At 36.8% G+C, this 18,829-nt stretch overlaps 1 protein-coding gene across 1 annotated transcript in view; it reads left to right on the forward strand.

Annotated features, from left to right (window-relative positions):
* The window catches only part of NBAS (NBAS subunit of NRZ tethering complex), a gene marked incomplete at both ends in the record, with an annotated part of 184,068 nt that overhangs the window by 103,465 nt on the left and 61,774 nt on the right, over positions 1 to 18,829 (forward strand). Inside the window, 3 exons of the mRNA XM_080341011.1 lie at positions 8,138 to 8,367; positions 14,388 to 14,498; positions 17,810 to 18,060. Coding sequence (XP_080197137.1) covers positions 8,138 to 8,367; positions 14,388 to 14,498; positions 17,810 to 18,060 — 592 coding nt within the window. The remainder of the gene's footprint in view (positions 1 to 8,137; positions 8,368 to 14,387; positions 14,499 to 17,809; positions 18,061 to 18,829) is intronic.

Here is an 18,829-nt window from a genome sequence, read left to right on the forward strand (position 1 = left end):
TTGACTTGTAAATCATAATTCACCATATTGCGAGTGTCTCGTCTCCTGCTCCGTGTCCCATCCGTCTCCTGCTCCGTGTCCCGTCCGTCTCCTGCTCCGTGTCCCGTCTCCTGTGGCTGGATGTTGCAGAGCTGGTTTTGCCACAATGTTTGAGACATGACCCTTTCAGTCTCTTACAGCTACAAAGTCTGTTTGCATGAAATGTTGTTTATGATCATATGTTTTCAGTTTGAATTGCTATTCTGGGTCTTTATTGCCTGATAGTGGAGGAAAGCAGAACTTTGGAAATAAAATTAACTGGTTCAAATTTTGCTGAAGTTGCAAGTGCTTATATGCAAACTGTTTACCTGTTTTTTTCTCTCATAATTCACCCACTCTTTTGGTTTTGGCTCATGTTTTTCATGAATTGATTTGTTCTAATTTCACTGCAAATGCATGTGTTTGCTTTTCACTAATTTCCCTGGAAATTCAAATAACCCTTTTAAGTTAGTACTAGCCTTAAACCCATAAACAGACTAGGACTGAAGCCCTCAGTCACCTGTGTAATCTGCGTTCTGTATAACATATTGTAAGTTGTCTCTGTACAATGTGTAAGTTTGTGAGTGTTTGAAACTTGGCTACTTTAGGTGAGAACTAATGGTATTGTCTTTTAAACTGTGATCCAGGAACATTTATTTTATACAGCCACTCATCTGGAATGAAGTTTTAAAACATCCAGGTTTAGTTCTTGGAAAAAAGAGAAATCTAGGTGAAATCTTTGATGACAATGAGAAGCCATGCTAGAGAGTTGTACTCCACAGCTGCATTCCTGGATCTACAAAGTCCAGATCTACCTTTTTGAGTACAGAATAAAACTGCTTCTTGGCATCATGTATGTATAGTACTGGCGTGATAAGAATTTTTTAAAGAGTATGAACAGGCTTTAAAATTATTACACTTAAATATACCTGAGACATTAGAGCAGGAGTGTCAAACTCATTTTCACTGGGGGCTACATCAGCCTCGCAGTTGCCTTACAAGGACTGTATAAATATAGGAGTAGTTACAGCTATGTTATGTCTGTGTTAGAGTAGGAGTAGTTACAGCTATGTTATATCTGTGTTAGAGTAGGTTACAAAAACTTCCAGTGCATTTTTTAAGATTATAAATCTGAAATAGAAAATTTTTTTAATATTGTCTGAAGGTGTAAGACCTACCTATAGGTTTGAAAATTGAGGATTTATTGCTCAGCTCATCTCTACTTCACCTTTTTGTTAGTTTGTGTGACTTTATTGTGACAAATCTTATAGATTATAAAAGGTGTCCTAGTAGGGATCTTTCTTTGTTGACTTGGTGTGGTTTCACTGATGGGTGATAGGATTTGCTCCTTCCTTTATCCACTTAAAAAATGGTTCTGAAAGCTGATCCTGAACAAATCAGTGTTGTCACTGAGCAATATATGTAGTTGCAGCAGTGGGAGGATAAAGAAAGTTGAGGTATCCTTTCACGTGAGTGATGTGACAGTTCGACTTTTATTTCTAAGATGTTCTGGTCTTCCATCTCAGCCATATACTTTATCTTCTGCTTTGAGCAGGTGAGACATGAGACAGTTGTGATCTGAAAGGCTGGCCACCCCAAATTCATGTGGCACTGTTCTAAGTTAATGTACTCTTGATTCACAGTGTGACAACAGACTCAGGTGAGGACAAGTGTCGTTCATTTAATTTATGAAAAGCTGTCCTATGGAGGGATGGATTTTACTCCTTGAGTGAACAACCACATCTTCTTCAGTGAACTGTTAGTTTCCCATAAATCTTTTTTCCTGCTTTGCTATGTAAGGAAAAGTGTTGTCCGTGCATGCTTCTCTTCATTCTTTTTTTTCTTACCCCCCCTCCGTCAAATTTATAGCACATTGAATGTCTTGCTGCAGGGATTGTAGCAGTTGCTGCAATGATTAGAGAGAGCTCTCCTCTCCTCCCTCAAGTGGAAGTGCTTTCCAGAGGTGTAGTTTGGTTTGTCTTAGAAGTGCTGGAAATGGGCAATGCCAAGAGGCAGGACAGTGACCAAAGTGTGACTGTGTCTGCAGCAGGAATTCTGCACCCTGCTCCCTGGTGTCTCTTGCTTTGCTCATGTGTAGTCATCTCCTAGTTTTGCTAACCAGTAGGGTTTTGCTTGGTGTATGTGTCTTCCTCTGCAGCATCATATTTTTCTTAAGATCACTTAAAATGGTTTAGAACAAATCTGGCGTTAAAAGGATCCGGGCACAATGTAATGTGTCCTCTGCCTTCCCATTGGGATTCCTGTGGCTCACTGTGGCTGCAGCTTTTGACCATTACCAAAAAAATTACAGTGCAAAAGGTGATGGAAATGCTCTGCAACCTAAATCCAGAAGGGTTCAGAACATCAGTTATGTATCTGGATTGATTATGAGCGGATTAGCTGCAATCATGTGAGCAGCTTTTCTCATCAGCGTTCCTAGTCGTTTCTGTGTTATGGTCTAAAGATCATTACATTAAAGCCAAAACCAAAGCAATAATACTCCTTTCTAGAACAATTAGAGAGATTTTTGGTCTTAAAAGAAGTAAACAAGCTAAATACCCTTACAGTGATCTAATATTATCTGTATGATGTGTTTACAGTAGCACTTTTTATGATTTATCTCTCTTGATTTAGCTGTAAAATTGTTGCCATTTCTTGAACAGGAACAAGAGAAAAACCAAGTCAGATTCTTTTTTTTTTTTTCTCCTGATGTGTATGGCTGATTTAAGTTTTTTAAAGAGATTTGAAAGAAAAAAAGAAACAGCAACTCACCAGGAAAAAAAAAAAAAAGATAATTTTAGGGATCACATCTAATGGCATGAAATTAAATTAACTTTATGCTGATGTGATAAGTGCTTTTTGCTTTTATTTTGATTGGTTTGTTTGTTTTTGTTTTGTTGGGGTTTTTTTGCTTGTTGGTCTGGTTTTTTTAGGTGTGTTTTGCTTTTCTTTTTTAGGTTTTTGTTCGGTTTGGTTGGTATTTTTGGTGTTTGGTTGGTTCGTTTGTTTGTTTTTGTTTGTTTTTTTTCCATAATTCCCAAGTGAAGCCTATGCCAGATTGTTTCACCATTGCCAAGGCAACACTATTACACTACGAAACATAGTGCTAGTCCAACAGATGAGTAAAATGCATGGATGAGTAGCTCCTGAGGAATTTCCCTTGGCAATGCCAAGGAGGCTCACAAGTGAAAGGTTTGATACCTTTGGTCAGCGCTTGTGGCTTCCCTGGAAATCTACCCAACCTTTGCTGTGTTATTCCTGTGTGAAATCCCCTTCCCAGCTGAGCAGGGAGGCAAAGCCGTGCTCAAACATGTCTGGAGTACCGGAGGAGTTTTATCTGGCTGTCAAGGGTTTAGATTGTGGGGTGACAATAAAACCCTGGCAGATGTATTGTTAACCCCCTCTCCCCCCCACTTCCCCCTTCAGCCTCTCCCTCTCCCCCCTTCCCACTCAGGACAGGCGATCGGGAGGGAAAGGAGGACAGAGAGAAGAGAGTTGGAAAAATTAACAATGTTTTACTAATGCTACTAATAAGAATAGAGAAAATAATACAAAATATACAAAACCAATCTTGAAAGTCTCAGCAACTGCAGAGCTGGCACCCAAAGTCCTGGATTAGACTCTGCAGCCAACCGGAGCTGGATTCAGTCTGTCACTAGGCCTCAGTTCGCAGGGACAACTAGCAAGGTCCTCTCCTAATGTCGGCCATAGGGAAAAGGGACGAGATCCTCGTGATCTCCCACTTTTATATGAAGTATTCACGTGAATAGAATGTTATACACAGTTGGTCAGTTTCTTGGTCACTTGTTTCTCGTCGCCCCTCTCGCCAGATGTCCATCCATGCTTATCAATAAGTTTACATTCCATTGCTAGGTTTACCAAAACATGTGTCTGGTTCTCCAGGAAAATGCAGTTAATATGAAGGCTTTAGCTGACAGGCAGATTCACTAAAAGAGAAGCTTGTTTTTAACAAAACCAGGACACTGGCAAAGCAGAGAGTTGGACACCTAGGCACAATTTCTAGGTATCTGAAAAACTGAAGAGCTAACAGAGATAATAGTGTAGGAACAGTTTGGGGTTTTTTGTGTTTTGACAGATAATAGAGTCATATAATAGTTGGAGTTGGAAGGGACCTTCAGAGCTCATTTAGTCTGTACCCTCTGCAATGAGCAGGGACATCTTTAACTAGATCAGGTTGCTCAAGAGAACAAGTTGAATATTACTTCTTACTGGTCTTGCCTGTCAAAGTTCCTTTGTATTTACACCAATTACTGTATAGATTTTTATTTTTTAAGTACCTGTTACAATTTTAAGAAAGTCAAAGAATTTGTAAACTCTGGATGCTGCAGTAAGAGTCAGCCTTTACTGATGTTAATTTTATTTATGGCCTACTACTAGCTAGTTATTATGGTGTTTTCGGTTAAAAACAGTTAAGAATTTTTGAGTACTGGCAATACAGCTATAACGATCTTTCTGTATTAGTGTTTGTTAGAACCACCATCATGTCTAACTGTAGTAGGTATCCAATGGATATAGAAATATTTGTGCTTACTTTTAAAAAAAGTATTATTAAAAATGTGAAGATGTTAAAGAACGCTTAAAAATACGAAATACAAGTTCTACACAGCTTGATACCAAATACTTTATCTTTTTATATTTTTCAGTCGAGCTTCTGTTGAATGCCTAATAAATACTGCATAAGCAGCACTGTTATTTAAGAAAACATTTTAAATCTATAGAAGCATGACAAATCTGAGAGATGGAAAACTGTGTATCATTCCAGTAAATTAATTTTGCAAACAACTGCAACTTGGGAGACATTGTTATCTATAGATTAAAGAAACCCAGAAAGTCTCACTTGAGGTATCAATATAGTCTCTTGCAGGAAGCAAGGCTGTGGGATTTGTCTAAATTAATATTTGATTTCACATGCTCTTATAGTTTGGAACATAGATCTTGGAAGGGATAAAAGAGGACAACTCTTGACTGAAAGATTTTTGGTGGTGAAGAGTTCAATGCAATCCTCGGTAACTTTTTGCAATAATAAAAAACAACAACATCCCCCTACCCCTTCCAAAAAAAACACCAACCAAACAAAACCAAACCACAAAAAAACCCCACCACCTTGTGTTTTTTTTAATCTGAATCTATGTCTGTTAATTTACCAGCTCTCAGATCTCATACTTTTATCTCCTAGATTGAAGAGTTTTCTGCACTTTCTTGTCTTATATATGGATACACATGCATGAGTGTTCGTACACAGTGTGATTCTGTTTTTCCAACTCTGTCATTAGTAACCTCAGTAGACCCTAAGACGATGTTTACAAATACATTATTTGTATATTACTATAAGATATGTTGCTTAAATCCTTTAAATAATTATTGTGATACTTTTCAAAGCCATCCCTTTTTATAATATATTTCAGAGCTTCAAAACCCCAAAATAATCTAATACTGGAAATTAATTATCTTGATGACAAGCATCAATAGAATTTTTTTGTTTCTCCTTCCTCATATGTACATCCAAGGACCACGTTGATCCTTTAAACAACATATACATCAGTTTATCATCCACTTCCTTCTTTTTCCTTCCTTGTAACAGGTTTTCATCATCATTATTTGCTGTGGTACTTCTGTATCACACAGTGTTCCTTCTTCCAGGGGTTTTTGTAATTTTATTTTTATTATAACCTGATGGTGAAACAAGATGTTCCTATGAGGTTCCTATGAGAAAAAGAGGGAAATAGTACTGACCAATTTGATAGAGAGCAGTTGTAGTGGAACCGCACACTCGTCGTTGCATCTTTGTAGGTATTACATGGCAAAATGAGGCAATTGTATGGCAATATGGCAGGAAAATGATTAAGCTGATCAGGTAGACTTAGGGTGTTCCTTTGAAGCATGAACAGGCAGCATGGAAGATTACACACAAATGCTTTTAGGGAAGTGTAACAATTGGGGAATAAAAATTGTCACTAGTGATAGATGTCATTTGAGAGGGTGACAGCTTGGTCAGAATATAATGATTGGCAGATCATTTTTTAGGATTTTTTTTAGGAATTTCACATTTAAAGAGGATGATTTCCCAATGTATTGAAGACAGCAGTGGACCAAAAATAAAATGGTTTCAATCTACCTGCCTTAGTATTATTTTGTTTTTGTAAATACTCAGGTTCAGTTCTGCCTCATGGTGAAAAATTACGTGCTATTCAGGAAACGTTCAGTATGTTACCTTTTCATCTTCAGAAGCCATTTCTCAAGGAATAGTTCTAACATATTTGTTTGAAAATACTTTCTAGGTTGTCTTTGTGTGCTTTATGAACAATCAGGTGGGCTGTGCACTGGAAGGATAGCGCTGGCATTGAATTCTACTCTTCTTAATGGAGAGAGGGGAAACCTTGCAAAAGAGAGCAAATTTAGTATTATGGGCTGTCAGAGAGACCAGCTTCTCTCAGCGGACTGTACAGAGAATTTAGGCAATTATGGTAAACAGGTTTCCTCATCTTGCTCTGACATTTGCTGTCTCCATGCTCTGTTTCTAGTGTATCACCTAAAATGAGATACCAGGGTACATAATAAGCAGTGGATTGGTTTCCAGCTGATATAATTGTATTGTAGAGGCACTGCTCTGCATGCCTATCTCTTTTCTGAGGTTTTATTATTCTGTTACCAATCTCCTAAGCAACCTTGAAAGAACTACTGATGTTGTTTATAAAATCAATGAGTTTGGAATCTTTAGAGGGCTGCAGAAAAATATCATGTGGAGAGGAAAAAGGATGCCCTGTAGCATTTAATATGACTTGATGAGCAGCCCGTCAGCTAAGACTTGGGGAAAAAAAGAAAAGACCAGCAAGTGATAGAAAAATTCAGCCATACCTCAAAGTTCAAACGTTTAGTGCATGTTATACCCTGTTGTGCACTCTAGTTAATGTTCATAAGTTTAATTTCTAATTTATCAGGGTCATTCTGAAATATAAACAAAGTACATTTGTCTAGTACACTCAACATTATTGAGAGCATAAGGGTTGAATCAGCTGTTTCGTTTAGAAAATATATCAGCTACAGTTGGCATCCCCAGGTGTTGTTTGAGGCTGTTTTGGCAGCGCTCCTTCCTCAGTGGGTGCTATGCAGGAGTCACGGTGCTTCTATAGGGCACGGTGCTGCTGAAGGCCTCGTTTCTCATGGAAGAGAGAAATGAAGATATTGAGTGTGCTGGGTACATATCGCATACAGCCGTGTTCAAGTGGGGGTGCCACTGTCCAGATCTGGAGTGAATTTGGAACTCTCCACAGTACATGGGTTCCTTCTTCATTTCAGACATGCAGAATATATGTGTTTTGTTTTCCAAGTTGTTGCTTTGCTATGTGGGGTTTTGACTACAGAAGTTAGTGGTTGATTAAATATGCACGTGATGCATAATTTCTGATGCAGCAAAGTTTTATTTGTGATGAAGGTATTTTGAAAACAAATGTTCTTCTAATCCATGGCTGATCAAGATTTAATTATTTGAAGGGTTCAAGGTGTAGGTGATGCATTGTGTGTAATTTGCTGTTCATGCAACACTTCTCATTCTTTGAAAGTATCAGTACTCAACACTTAAAATGCTGATCTGTTCCTTGTATGAATTCTATATGATAAAGTGTATCAGAAATTCAGTAACAGAAGCACCAGTTTGCAATATTACTTGTTTTCTTATTTTTGAGGTATTGTCTTTCTGCTTTAGAGTAAACTCACAGTGTTTGTAATTGAGGAGAATTTTGGTAAGTTTTCTTTGAAAGGTTTTACCTATCAGTTGCCTAGTTCAATGTTAATAAAAATGAATGTTTTAAACACAAATATATTCAGCCATAGTGAAGTACTTGTTACTATTAATTTGGTTAGGTATGTTTGTTTGGTAAAAAGGATAAATTTTAACATCATAACAAATAGCCCTTACAGAAAAATTGAAATCCTGTTGTACTTAAAACTTCTGAGAAATGGAAACAAATATTTCAGTTCTGAACACAGGGATCAGTTAAATATATATATGTTTGTTGGTTGTTTGCTGTTTTTTGTTTGTTTGTTTTTCTCCAGAAATTTATGGGGCTTTTTTTTAGTTTCTTGTCAATTATTTTCACAGGCTGATCCAACAGAGTTGATTCAGGTGGTCACGAAGCACGTTACTCAGTACGGTTATACAGACTGGCCTGAAGAAATGGCAACTTTGATAAATCAGCTGCATTACTACAATGAACGGCTGCTGGATTTCACTCAAGCTCAGATTCTGCAAGGACTTGGCAAAGGAGTGGATGTGCAGAGGTTTACAGCAGATGGACAGTACAAGAGAGAAACAATACTAGGATTGGCAGAGTAAGTAACATCTATTATGTTTATTTTCTTTATTTTAAAATGGAATTACTTTAAGCTTTAAATCAAGAAAGTAAATTGAAAGTAGTGCTGACCTTTACAAGGGATAAGTTACCAGTTGCTTTAGATATTTACACTGTAATGCTGCTACAATTGAAGCCTTTTCTATTTAACTACTCCACTTAAATGAAATGTTGCTCAAATAAATGGGTCGATAACTTTTAATGGAAGCTATAACTCTTTATTTAGTGACTACTAATATTAAAGTTGATCAGGGATGGATTAAATGAGAGCATAGGTGAAGGTCTGATCTTTTCGTCTCTACTAAACCTGCCCTAGCAATCTATTAGGGTACGGTCAAGCATCAAACTTGAATGAACTCTATTTTTTAAAAGATTAAGAAACTATTTTATTTTTAATAATTTAGGTAAAGCTACTGTGTATTAAAATATTTTTCCCCTGTAGTCATTTGGAAGCAATGGAGCCTTAACTTCACATGTTCTGATATTCAGAATGTTTTCTCTCACCTTTTAGTTATCCATAGTAGAAAAACACGAAAGATACAGGATTGCACTGTCTTGTCATTTAAAAAGTACCATTAACGTCTGCATACAGGTACTTTAAGCTGTGAACAAGTAATGAATGTACTTGAGCTCTACATGTTTTGAAGACTATCACAGCTAATTAGTGCTAGACTGTCAGTGGAAGAGGTCTGTCCAATAAGAAGCTTTTAATATAGTTTTTAACCTAATTTTAAACTATTCTGTGCATAAAGCTTTTGAAGAGTCTATATAGGTGTTTACAGCCTTCCACCTATGTAGGTACTTATAGCTACGATTCCAATAGAAATTTGTTAGTAAAATAAATGCTGATATGAAATGCTGAATAATAGTACTATAACCTCAGGTTCTGAATACTCAGCTGCTCCTCTGTGAAGAGAAAGTTCCTTACAATAAGCAGAGATTGAAACATAATATGCAAGTGTTAGTAAAAATAAGGCTTCATAGCATGTGGGTGAGAGTGGTAGTTCCATATTAGGCAATTGCAAAGATCCAATTAATTACTTGTTCAGCTTGCAGCTTGCTTGCTTTAATCTACTCAGTTCACACTTAATCTGCATTTTCTAATCAATATAATGTGCAAATTCAGTATAATTATGTAGCATAATTTTTGTTACTTTTGAATTACCATTAAGTGCCTCATGTTTTCAATATTTTATGAAGTGCTATTTGCAGGAACAATACCTGGAAGAGATGGTATCTTATTCACAAAACAGCTTTGTACTAGAATGAGCAATTCACTAAAACTACTTAACAAATAGTTGTTAGTTTTATCTTCCATATTTGGCGTACTGCTATTAGAGCTTATTGTGCCTTATTTATCAAATGTTTAAAGATCTGGCTGCCTCATACTCTTACTCAAGTTTAGTTCTCAATCAGTTAAGAATTTATTTGGACAAAATAGGGACAGAATGTGTCTGGAAAGGGGTTAGACTGAATGGGAGTTCTTGAGTAATCAGATGAAGTCACATCTAGCTTCAGTCCTTGTACAAGGTCTCTAAATGACTCTTTTACTTGAGTCCAGCTTTTGGGTGGCTTTTTTTTTTTGGTTCACTTTCTTTGAGTTCTTCAGCCCTTCACCACTGCTCTTAAAATGTTGAAATGAGAAGTTATTTTAATGTTTTAATACCAGTTTCTTATTTGTCTTATGTCACTAATCTGAAATACTTATTTTAGCTTTTTAGAAAAATAGTGCAATTATCATTATCCATTTCATATCTGAATATTCAGTAAGCACAGGCTTGGAATGATTTTGGTGCATATGTCCCTTTCCAGAAGAGTAAAGCAGAAGCTCCTGTATAAAACCACTTTGAATGTACTTTACCTCTTATTAGTGCCGTGTTCTGAACTGTTGCGTGTGCTTTTGCAGTGCTGCTCTGCACTGTTGCCAGTGTAGGCACAGCCCCTTCTCCTGTATGCATTGCTGCTGCAGGACTTAACCAACAGCCATAGCCTTCCATCTCATTTTCCTGCTCGAAGCATGAGAAGAAAGTAAATGCTCTCGGCTTAAATCTTCATTTCACTTCTTCGAGTTGGACTTTTTTTTTGAGGATGGGCAACTGGAAAAGTCGATCTCATTTCCCTCTGTTATGATTGAATCCAGTGGTGGTTCTAATGCTCTGTAGCTAACTGATGTCAGCAGAAAGCATTGAAGACAGTGATTGTGAGCAAAGACATGCACATGTATGATACAAAAGAGGCTTTTGAGAACAGAATAGAAAAAAAAAGTGCTCTGAGCTGCCAAATTTTGTTTCTGTGAGCTTGAAGATTGTCAGGTTGTCAGCAAAATGCCGGCTGAATACCACTGCACAGGTGTATTTTTTGATACTTTCGCAGGTATGGTTTTTGGTACTTTGGAAGTGCATGCTAGCACATGGGCAAGGTGACCAAGAACCATCCACAAGAGCTGCCTCTGACTTTGTTTTTGCACCAATCTCAGAAGCACATCCAAACTGTGCCTGCACTGGAGCCTTCTGTGGGGATTTCTCTGGCAATCCTGGGGCTCACAGAGACAGGCAGTAAGGGCTGGGCATGTAAAGGGGTCTGTAAAATAAACTTAAAAGGTCCTTTACAAGGTAATGGCCATTTTTTTCAGCTTTTCATTGTGTCACAACTACTTGTTCTTGTCTTGTCAGTGTTATCTTGACAATGAATAACTTGTTACTCTTCTTCATTTATACAGTGTAATTTCCTTAAACCTCCATTGCCTTATGCTGCCACTGCATGCCACTCTTAAGACAGAAAGACAGGATTTTAATAATTTTATAAAGTGCTTGGAGGAATGGATCCCACCAGCTCCAAGTACCACTCCAGATTTGTACAGTTGACTGAGTTCTTGTGCAGCTAAAACATTCGTATCATCTTCCACTTTCCCTGAATCACCAAATCACAGAATGGTTGAGGTATGAAGGAACCTCTGGAGATCATCTTGCCCAACCCCTCTGCTCAAGCAGGGGTGCCCAGTGCCAACTGCCAAGGACCATGTCGAGCTGGCTTTTCAATATTTCCAAGGTTGAAGACTTCAGAGCCTCTCTGGGCAACCTGTGCCAGTGCTCATTCACCCTGATGGTGTAAAAGTATTTCCTGATGTTCAGATAGAACCTCCTGTGTTTCATTTTGTGCCCATTATCTCTTGTTGTGTTACTGGGCACCTCTGAAAAGAGCCTGGCTCCATCCTCTTTGTACCCTCCGTTCAGGTATTTACATACATTGATGAGATCCCCTTGAGCCTTCTCCAGGCTGAACAGCCCTAGCTCTCTCAACCTTTCCTCCTAGGAGAGATGCTCCAGTCCCTTAATCCCTTCAGTGGACTCTCTCCAGTAGCTCCATTGTTCATTTCAGAACTGCTCAGTTCATTCCAGAAGTTGTTGTGGTATTTACTTTTTAAGCAAAGGGTTATTAGATCATTCCTAAAGATCACCCTTTCCTTCTGTCAAGATATTCTGTATCTCAATCGATGATACAAATAAAGTAATATATTGTAGGGTTTGTGGGGTTGTTTGGGTTTGGTTTGGTTTTTTAGTTAATTAAAGTATTGAGATCAGTGTTGAGGACTAGCCTGCAGAATAGACATGAGGAAAAAAGCTTTTTACAATGAGGGTGGTGAAACACTGGCACAGATAGCCCAGAGAGGTGGCAGATGCATCATCTCATCTCATCCAAGGCCAGGCTGGATGGGGCTCTGAGCAACCTGATCTAGCTGAAGATCTCCCTGCTCATTGCAGGGGGGTTGGACTAGATGACCTTTGAAGGTCCCTTCCAACCCAACCCATTCTGTGATTCTGCGAATACTGCTGTTAAGCTTGTCACCTCCAGCATATTTTTTCCCAAATATCCTGTTTTCTTTCCCTTAGCCAGTGGCTTACTCACTGTGCAGTTCTTGCATCAATGTTCACTTTAACTAGTAACCCTTGTGTTGACAGCACATGAAATGATTTCTCAAAAATGCAAAGGAATGTAAGTTTACATATATTGTGATTTGACAACAGTTGTTGTATATCCTTGGTTAAAAAGAGATCTGCTTTTATGTACTTGAGTGACAACCTGCACAAACTGTGGCTACTAATCTGGAATTTACAGTGTCATTTTGTCGAGGTACTTCTTAATGTCAAAAAATAGAATAGAACATCTTCTAAAAGATCACGTGAGTCTTACTGAGTATTTTTGAAAAAGTTTAGATCATCGTCCTCTTGCACAGACATCATTGCTTGCTGCCTTAAAAGCATCTGTTTGTGTTGAAGTGAGTCTAGTTTCAAGAGGTTGGGTTCAGGCAGCCTTGCCGTGCTGGAAAATCAGAGGGAAGGTGCTGTGGCCATTGGAATAGAAGAGACAGGATACTGTGTGGAATTTTTCGTCTTCCTCTTCTTCTATGTATTTCAATACATACTTTTATTTATCTTAAAATATGTTTATTTTAATTGTAATACTTGTCTTATTCCCCTTTTACTTTGCATACGTGTCTTTCTGCGTAAAGTGCCTAATATTTTTCAGGATTTGCCATATCACTTCTTGTGGATTTTGTCGTTGTTTTTATCATTTGTTTTTGGTTTTGTTTTTTACATGTGTGTGTGGGTTTTTGACTACTATAGCAATAGTTACAATGCAAAGGCTATTCTGATAGCTGATTGTGAAGTTTTTTTAGCATTATGTTCTTTCTTGGCATTTTGCTTTTCTATTCTTCATCGTATATCTTATTTTAAGTTTACAGTATCTGTCACAGTGGAATGTAATGATATGTTGGATTGAGTGTCTAAAAATCAGAATTGAGGTGTATGGATATGTCAGCTGTGCACCTACAGCGGCAAGAAAGTCATAGACTCCAGCTGTCAGCCTTGTTTAGCATAGATCAAGATACAGTATAGAGCTATGTTTGTAAATGACAAAGAAAAAGAACAGGGAGGATTTGTTCTCTAATCCGTAGGGTTTTCTGCTTTCCTTTTAGTGACATACATGGATCATGCTGTACTAAAATGTACTAGAAGTTATTGTTGCCTGTGCCCTACCCCCTCAGGGCTGCAGAGAACAGTGTAAAGAACCTAAGGAAGGTGTTAAACAGAATTTGATAAAGTCACTCAAGTTTCTGGAGTTAACATGTGTCCTATATTAATATAATTTTGTAAACTAATTTACTGACAGTCGCTATTGTATATTGTGATAGTTCTTGTTCTGTAAGGCTTTTTTCCTTATTCCCAAATGACTTTTTAATTACAGAATCTAGACAAATAGGGTCAGCAGAATTCATATTAAATGCAGTTTTAAAGAAGTTGCTCATGACAGGCCTGTTAGAGTGTAATTACAAAGTGATAGTCTTTTTCTTGGAATTATTCTGATGAAACAAACAAGCAAACAAGCACCACAGCATCAGCCTTAATAATATTGCTCCTATACCAGCCTAAAAACAAGAACCACCTGTGTCTGTTGAACCATATGAACTTCAGTGGATTAGTAGAAATTAATATGAAGTTATCTTCAGGCTTTGATCACTTAACAGATTCTGCATCTGTTGTTTTGTTAAAAGAATATACAATAATAAAAAAAACAGATTTTGATATTTTTAAGACATGTACAGAGTGGAGCTGGACATCTTCAAACCTTTCTTTAGTCTGCAAACATGCAGAGTCTTTCTGCCTGTGAACTTCTAGGAAGAGCTTTAAGGACCTACATACCGGTTGTGCCAGAACACTGTAGGTGCCAAATACAACACGTTACATCCTTTATCACTTTATAATAGAAATGAAATGAAATCAGAAAGTTTTTCTTTGGCACAAAGGTGAAGCTGAAACTCTCATTGAGAACCAGAATGCTTTGTGTATTTTCATTTAACTGTAATTCTAGTTTCTTGGTTTATGAAGAAAAAAATGTAAAAAGAAATAGTTTTCTAATGTAAAAATTTATTTTCCTGTGGTGTCTCTAGGGGCTTAGTGTAACTTTTCCTTCTTTCCGCTCATGTCTCTCCTCTATAAGAACACTTGAAGAAAATGTCTACAAGATTGCTGTTTCTTTGGCTCAGCGATACAGTGTTCCGCTTTGGGAGGTTTATATGACCCATCTGGAATTTTTGTTCACTGACAGTGGGTAAGTTGTCTCCCCTGCAAATACATATACAGTTTCTTTACGCAGAAATATGTGCTAACCTATGAGAAAATTGAAGTATATTGGGGGTATAGTTCGGTTTGTGTTTCCGTATTTCTTGTGTTGTGATACTTTGGGAATTTTTGTCTCTACCATGTGATGCTTTTGTAACTGGCCATGAAAATAGGTGTTACAAGCAAGGATAAAGTCCATCGGTGTCTTATTGTTCTTCTGAGTTTGTTTCCGTGTTTAGGTTTCAATGGCTTTGAATGCTTAGTGCTCTTCTCCAATAACAACTTATCTTATTTTTACAGCCTCTTGGAATATGTCTTGAAGCTTAATAGTTTTTATACAATGATTTTAAAAAACCCCAAACTTAACTGTATATTGATCTCTCTTCTACATAATAGCAAAGGAAATTAATATATTGGAGCTTTCCATTCATATTATTATCTATTCATTTTGGTTTCAGTTTTTTATAGAAGCACTTTTTTTTAAAACTGTTTCTTTGGAATTGTTCCAGCCTACAAGATTCTAGCAGAACAGATGGGGCATTGGTGGGGGCATAAGGAGAGGGATGCTTTTTGTTTCTGTTGCATAGTTGGTTCCAGGCCCTTTTTATTTTATTTTTTTTTTTTAACTTTGACATCTTGTCAGTAAGACAAGTACTTTTTGCCCACTGAAAGATGAATAAAGCCATTTGATGAAAGACTGAGCTACTTGCCTGAATAGTGCACTCAGACGACAGTGATGTAGAGCCCCCTGTGTAATACAGCAGCTCTTATCTACTGTTCTGACAGACATGATCAAATTAGTCTAGTTTGTTTCAAATTTTAAATTGTGAAAGCAGCTTTAGCTTGCAGCAGCATTTGTACCTCTCTTAACATTAACTATTAATTAAAAAGCATTAAAACGTTTTATAAAACATGAGGCATAAAAAAAAAAGTCTGATAGATGCTGGTGCAAGATCTGAGAAGATGAAATAGCATTCTAAGATTTTCTTTACTTCCTCCAGAAAACAGAGGAGTCATACCCTCTAAATTTTGATGCTGCTAAATTATTTAGTGCTTTAAACAAAATAGACAGTCAGGATATAAACATAGCAACACTGGGGTGAATGTGAAAGAGCCAGCTGACTTCTCTGGGACTAGAATAATACCGAAGGTATTTTGCAACAGATTTCTGTCGTTTTCTTTGTTCTTGTCCTCCATGAGTTAGTATTCATAGAATTCTGAAATCACTGATGTACAAAGTAACAACCTTTTCCCTAATGAAATTCAAAAAACTCTTGAAAATTGATGTATAATAGCATAATATGCTGCTGAGTATGTTTTTGTTGTATCATAATCTCATTTTAAAGTTGATTGACAGCATATGGCCATTACAGTCTATTTTAGTCTTGGGATTATGGCATTAATAATGCATGTCTCATTATGCATTCATTCTGAATTGAAAAGAAGTTTATTCTAAGACTTAATCTCTTTAACCAAATATACAGTATTTCTATAAGCCACTTTACATAGGGAGAAGCTCAAGAGAAGCGCTTGCATAGTTTGTATTAACTATTTATTTGATTACTTGTTGACCAATAAATAGCACATCTTTTTCTTTTATGCTGTGAATTTAAGTCATGAAAATTATTTAGTATTGCATTTTTTTTAATTTGATAGAAATTCAATTGATTCTTTTGAAAAATCTAATCACATTTGAATACCAGAAATGAAAAAAATGCATTTGGTTATATAAGCAACAGGAAGTTTAATGTTTGCCTGTCACAGAATCTATTATTCAAGAATCTTTCTGAACAGCATGATGAACCCTTCATATCCACCACCAGCCCCACCCCAAAAACATGGCAAACTTCTGTAGATCCTGTTAGTATAATTTCATGTCCATCTATCATTTAGTTTGAACTTTGGATCTGGACAGAAAAATCTGTTCAGATTACATTCTTGAAATACATCAGATCCAAGTGTCTGTTTTATCTGATGCTAAGAGTGACTGATGGTTTATTTCCATTAATATTGTACTTATTTCCATTAATAAGGTAGAACACTTGACAACAAGAATTTAGAGAATTAACTGGCTTATATTCTAGATGTAAAAATAGTTCAAAAATAACTTATTCTCCCTCAGAAATCAGAGAAACACTTTTAAGCTGAGAGAAGGTTGAGTTTGTAGTATTTGCTGTAAGAAAATCATCTTTAAGGATGAAACTGGAATATATTTTACTTGGATATCAAAGAGAAACACTAACTTACATGTGGCATTTATACTCAGGAAAAAGTGATGTTGAAATTCTAATTTAATCAATTTAAAGGCAGAAGAAAATCAAATGGGTTTAGAGGACATCAGATTTCCAAATGAAATGTACCACCTCATGTGGCATATGATTGGACTCTGGGGAGAGTCAAGGTGATAGTCATCTATAGCTTACTTCTTTCCTCAGATTTTAGGTAAAACTTTCAGTTGAGAAAGGTATAAACTTGAGATGAAGCTCACCTGATATGCACCCATTTTTCTCCCAGCTGAGGAAGAAAGGAGTGATTGCATTCAGCTGTCTTTTCTGCAGTCAGCTGGAGGTGTCTGGATACGTGCTGTGAAAGAGCTAATGTATTCTTTTCAAAAGGCTCAGGACAAAAAATTTCCTGAAGCAGTGAGACTGGGAGACTGGCTGAGGTCAACCCAAGACATGCTGGTATTTTCATAAGCTTTCATGGATGACAGTTTGAGAAGCAACTTGATAAAACTGTCAGATGAAATATGCTAAGCATGAATAATAGTGTCAAATAGATTAACCAGTGAACACGAGCCAATTTTCAGTGATAATATCTCAAAGCACGCATAGGTCCTCATTGACTACAGAAAATAGAATGTAATAGGTTGAGCGAACTTAAAATTGGGCAACAGGAATTTCTAGCATCATTCAAACATAAGTTTGTTTGTTTGTGAGGTTTTTGTTTGTTTTGTTGTTTTGTTCTAAAAGGCTTCCTGTACACATACTTGGGACATATGTCTACTTTTACATATAGGTATGCTTAGAGATCTGAGATGCTGCTTTGAATCCCGCATCAGTGTTCACAAACCTTAATCTACATGTCCGAGTCAACAGATCAGGAAATAAAAGCGCTCCTTAGCTTTTGTTTTTGGAGAATAACAACCATCTAAATATTTATGAATGACTATTTACTCTTTCAAAATGTCTTACAAAGTTGAACCTTAAACGAAGTATTGTCCTGTCTCCCAAATGCACAGCTGAAGAGTCTTTCATGGCATGTCCAGGCCTTTAAAGCCAAAATTATTTCCAAACGCAGGTTATCGACAGTGGAAATAGAAGAAAGAGCACAAAGCCTTGGTCTGTTTGAGACTTTGAAAACCAGTCCGGAAACCTTACATGAACACATGGCTAAATATGTTTACCCAAGCATTGAAGGCAGAGATCACCAGCGGTTGCTTTATTACTTTACACTCCTTGAAAACTGTGGTTGCTCGGAAGTGGTGAAGCATCCTCTTAAACCTGAAACTCACATCCGACTCCTGAAAAAATTCAAAGCAGTTGCGCCAGGTAGGAGAGTTCCTATTTCTTTTCTTCATAGCTGTATTTATTATTCTTTTATGTGAGTGTTGACATGGTTGTGCTTATCTAGTTTATAGTCTCCAGGTAATTTTTTTTCAGGGAGCGTATCAGATGAAATGATTTAGTAGGTTAGTCATATCTTGTAGGAGTAAGTTTCTTCTCTTTGTACTACTGGAAATTTGGTTTATCACAGCAAGCAAAAAATATTTTAAAGCAGGGTTGGTGATACAAGTTAAAATTATTGGCAATGATTCATAGTGGATTTTTAAGGAAAAAATACAGACCTCCTAGAGCATGCTTTTTAACTCTGCAAGTTTAACATGAATATTCTCAAAGAATTTAAGACAGTTTACCTTTGAAAAGTCTGAGTTACATAGTATATTAAGAACTTTAAGTGTTCTGGTTGTTTGTAGTAGAGGGTAGTTTTATTTTATGTTTTATTGTTGGTGTTACCTTTTACTTTAGCGGAACTACAACATTATTTGTCCTCCTACATTATCAGACAATGCCTATAAAAGTGAACTGCTGGAAAGCACTTTGAAATTTTGAACACAAGTTTCAATTTGCTTCTTAGTCAAGTGTCAGCAGTATCTTGAATTTCATTTGAATAACTCCAAATCCAGCTTCAAAATGAAAAATACACACTGTATGGAATGACCTGCCATGGGGCTGAATTACTTGTTCAATACTGGAACCTTATGTGTGTCAGACACTAACTTTGCTGCAGAAGCTTGAGAGACTGTGCATATGAATTCAT

Source organism: Nesoenas mayeri, assembly GCF_963082525.1.
Source record: "Nesoenas mayeri genome assembly, chromosome: 3".
Taxonomy (NCBI): Eukaryota; Metazoa; Chordata; class Aves; order Columbiformes; family Columbidae; genus Nesoenas; species Nesoenas mayeri.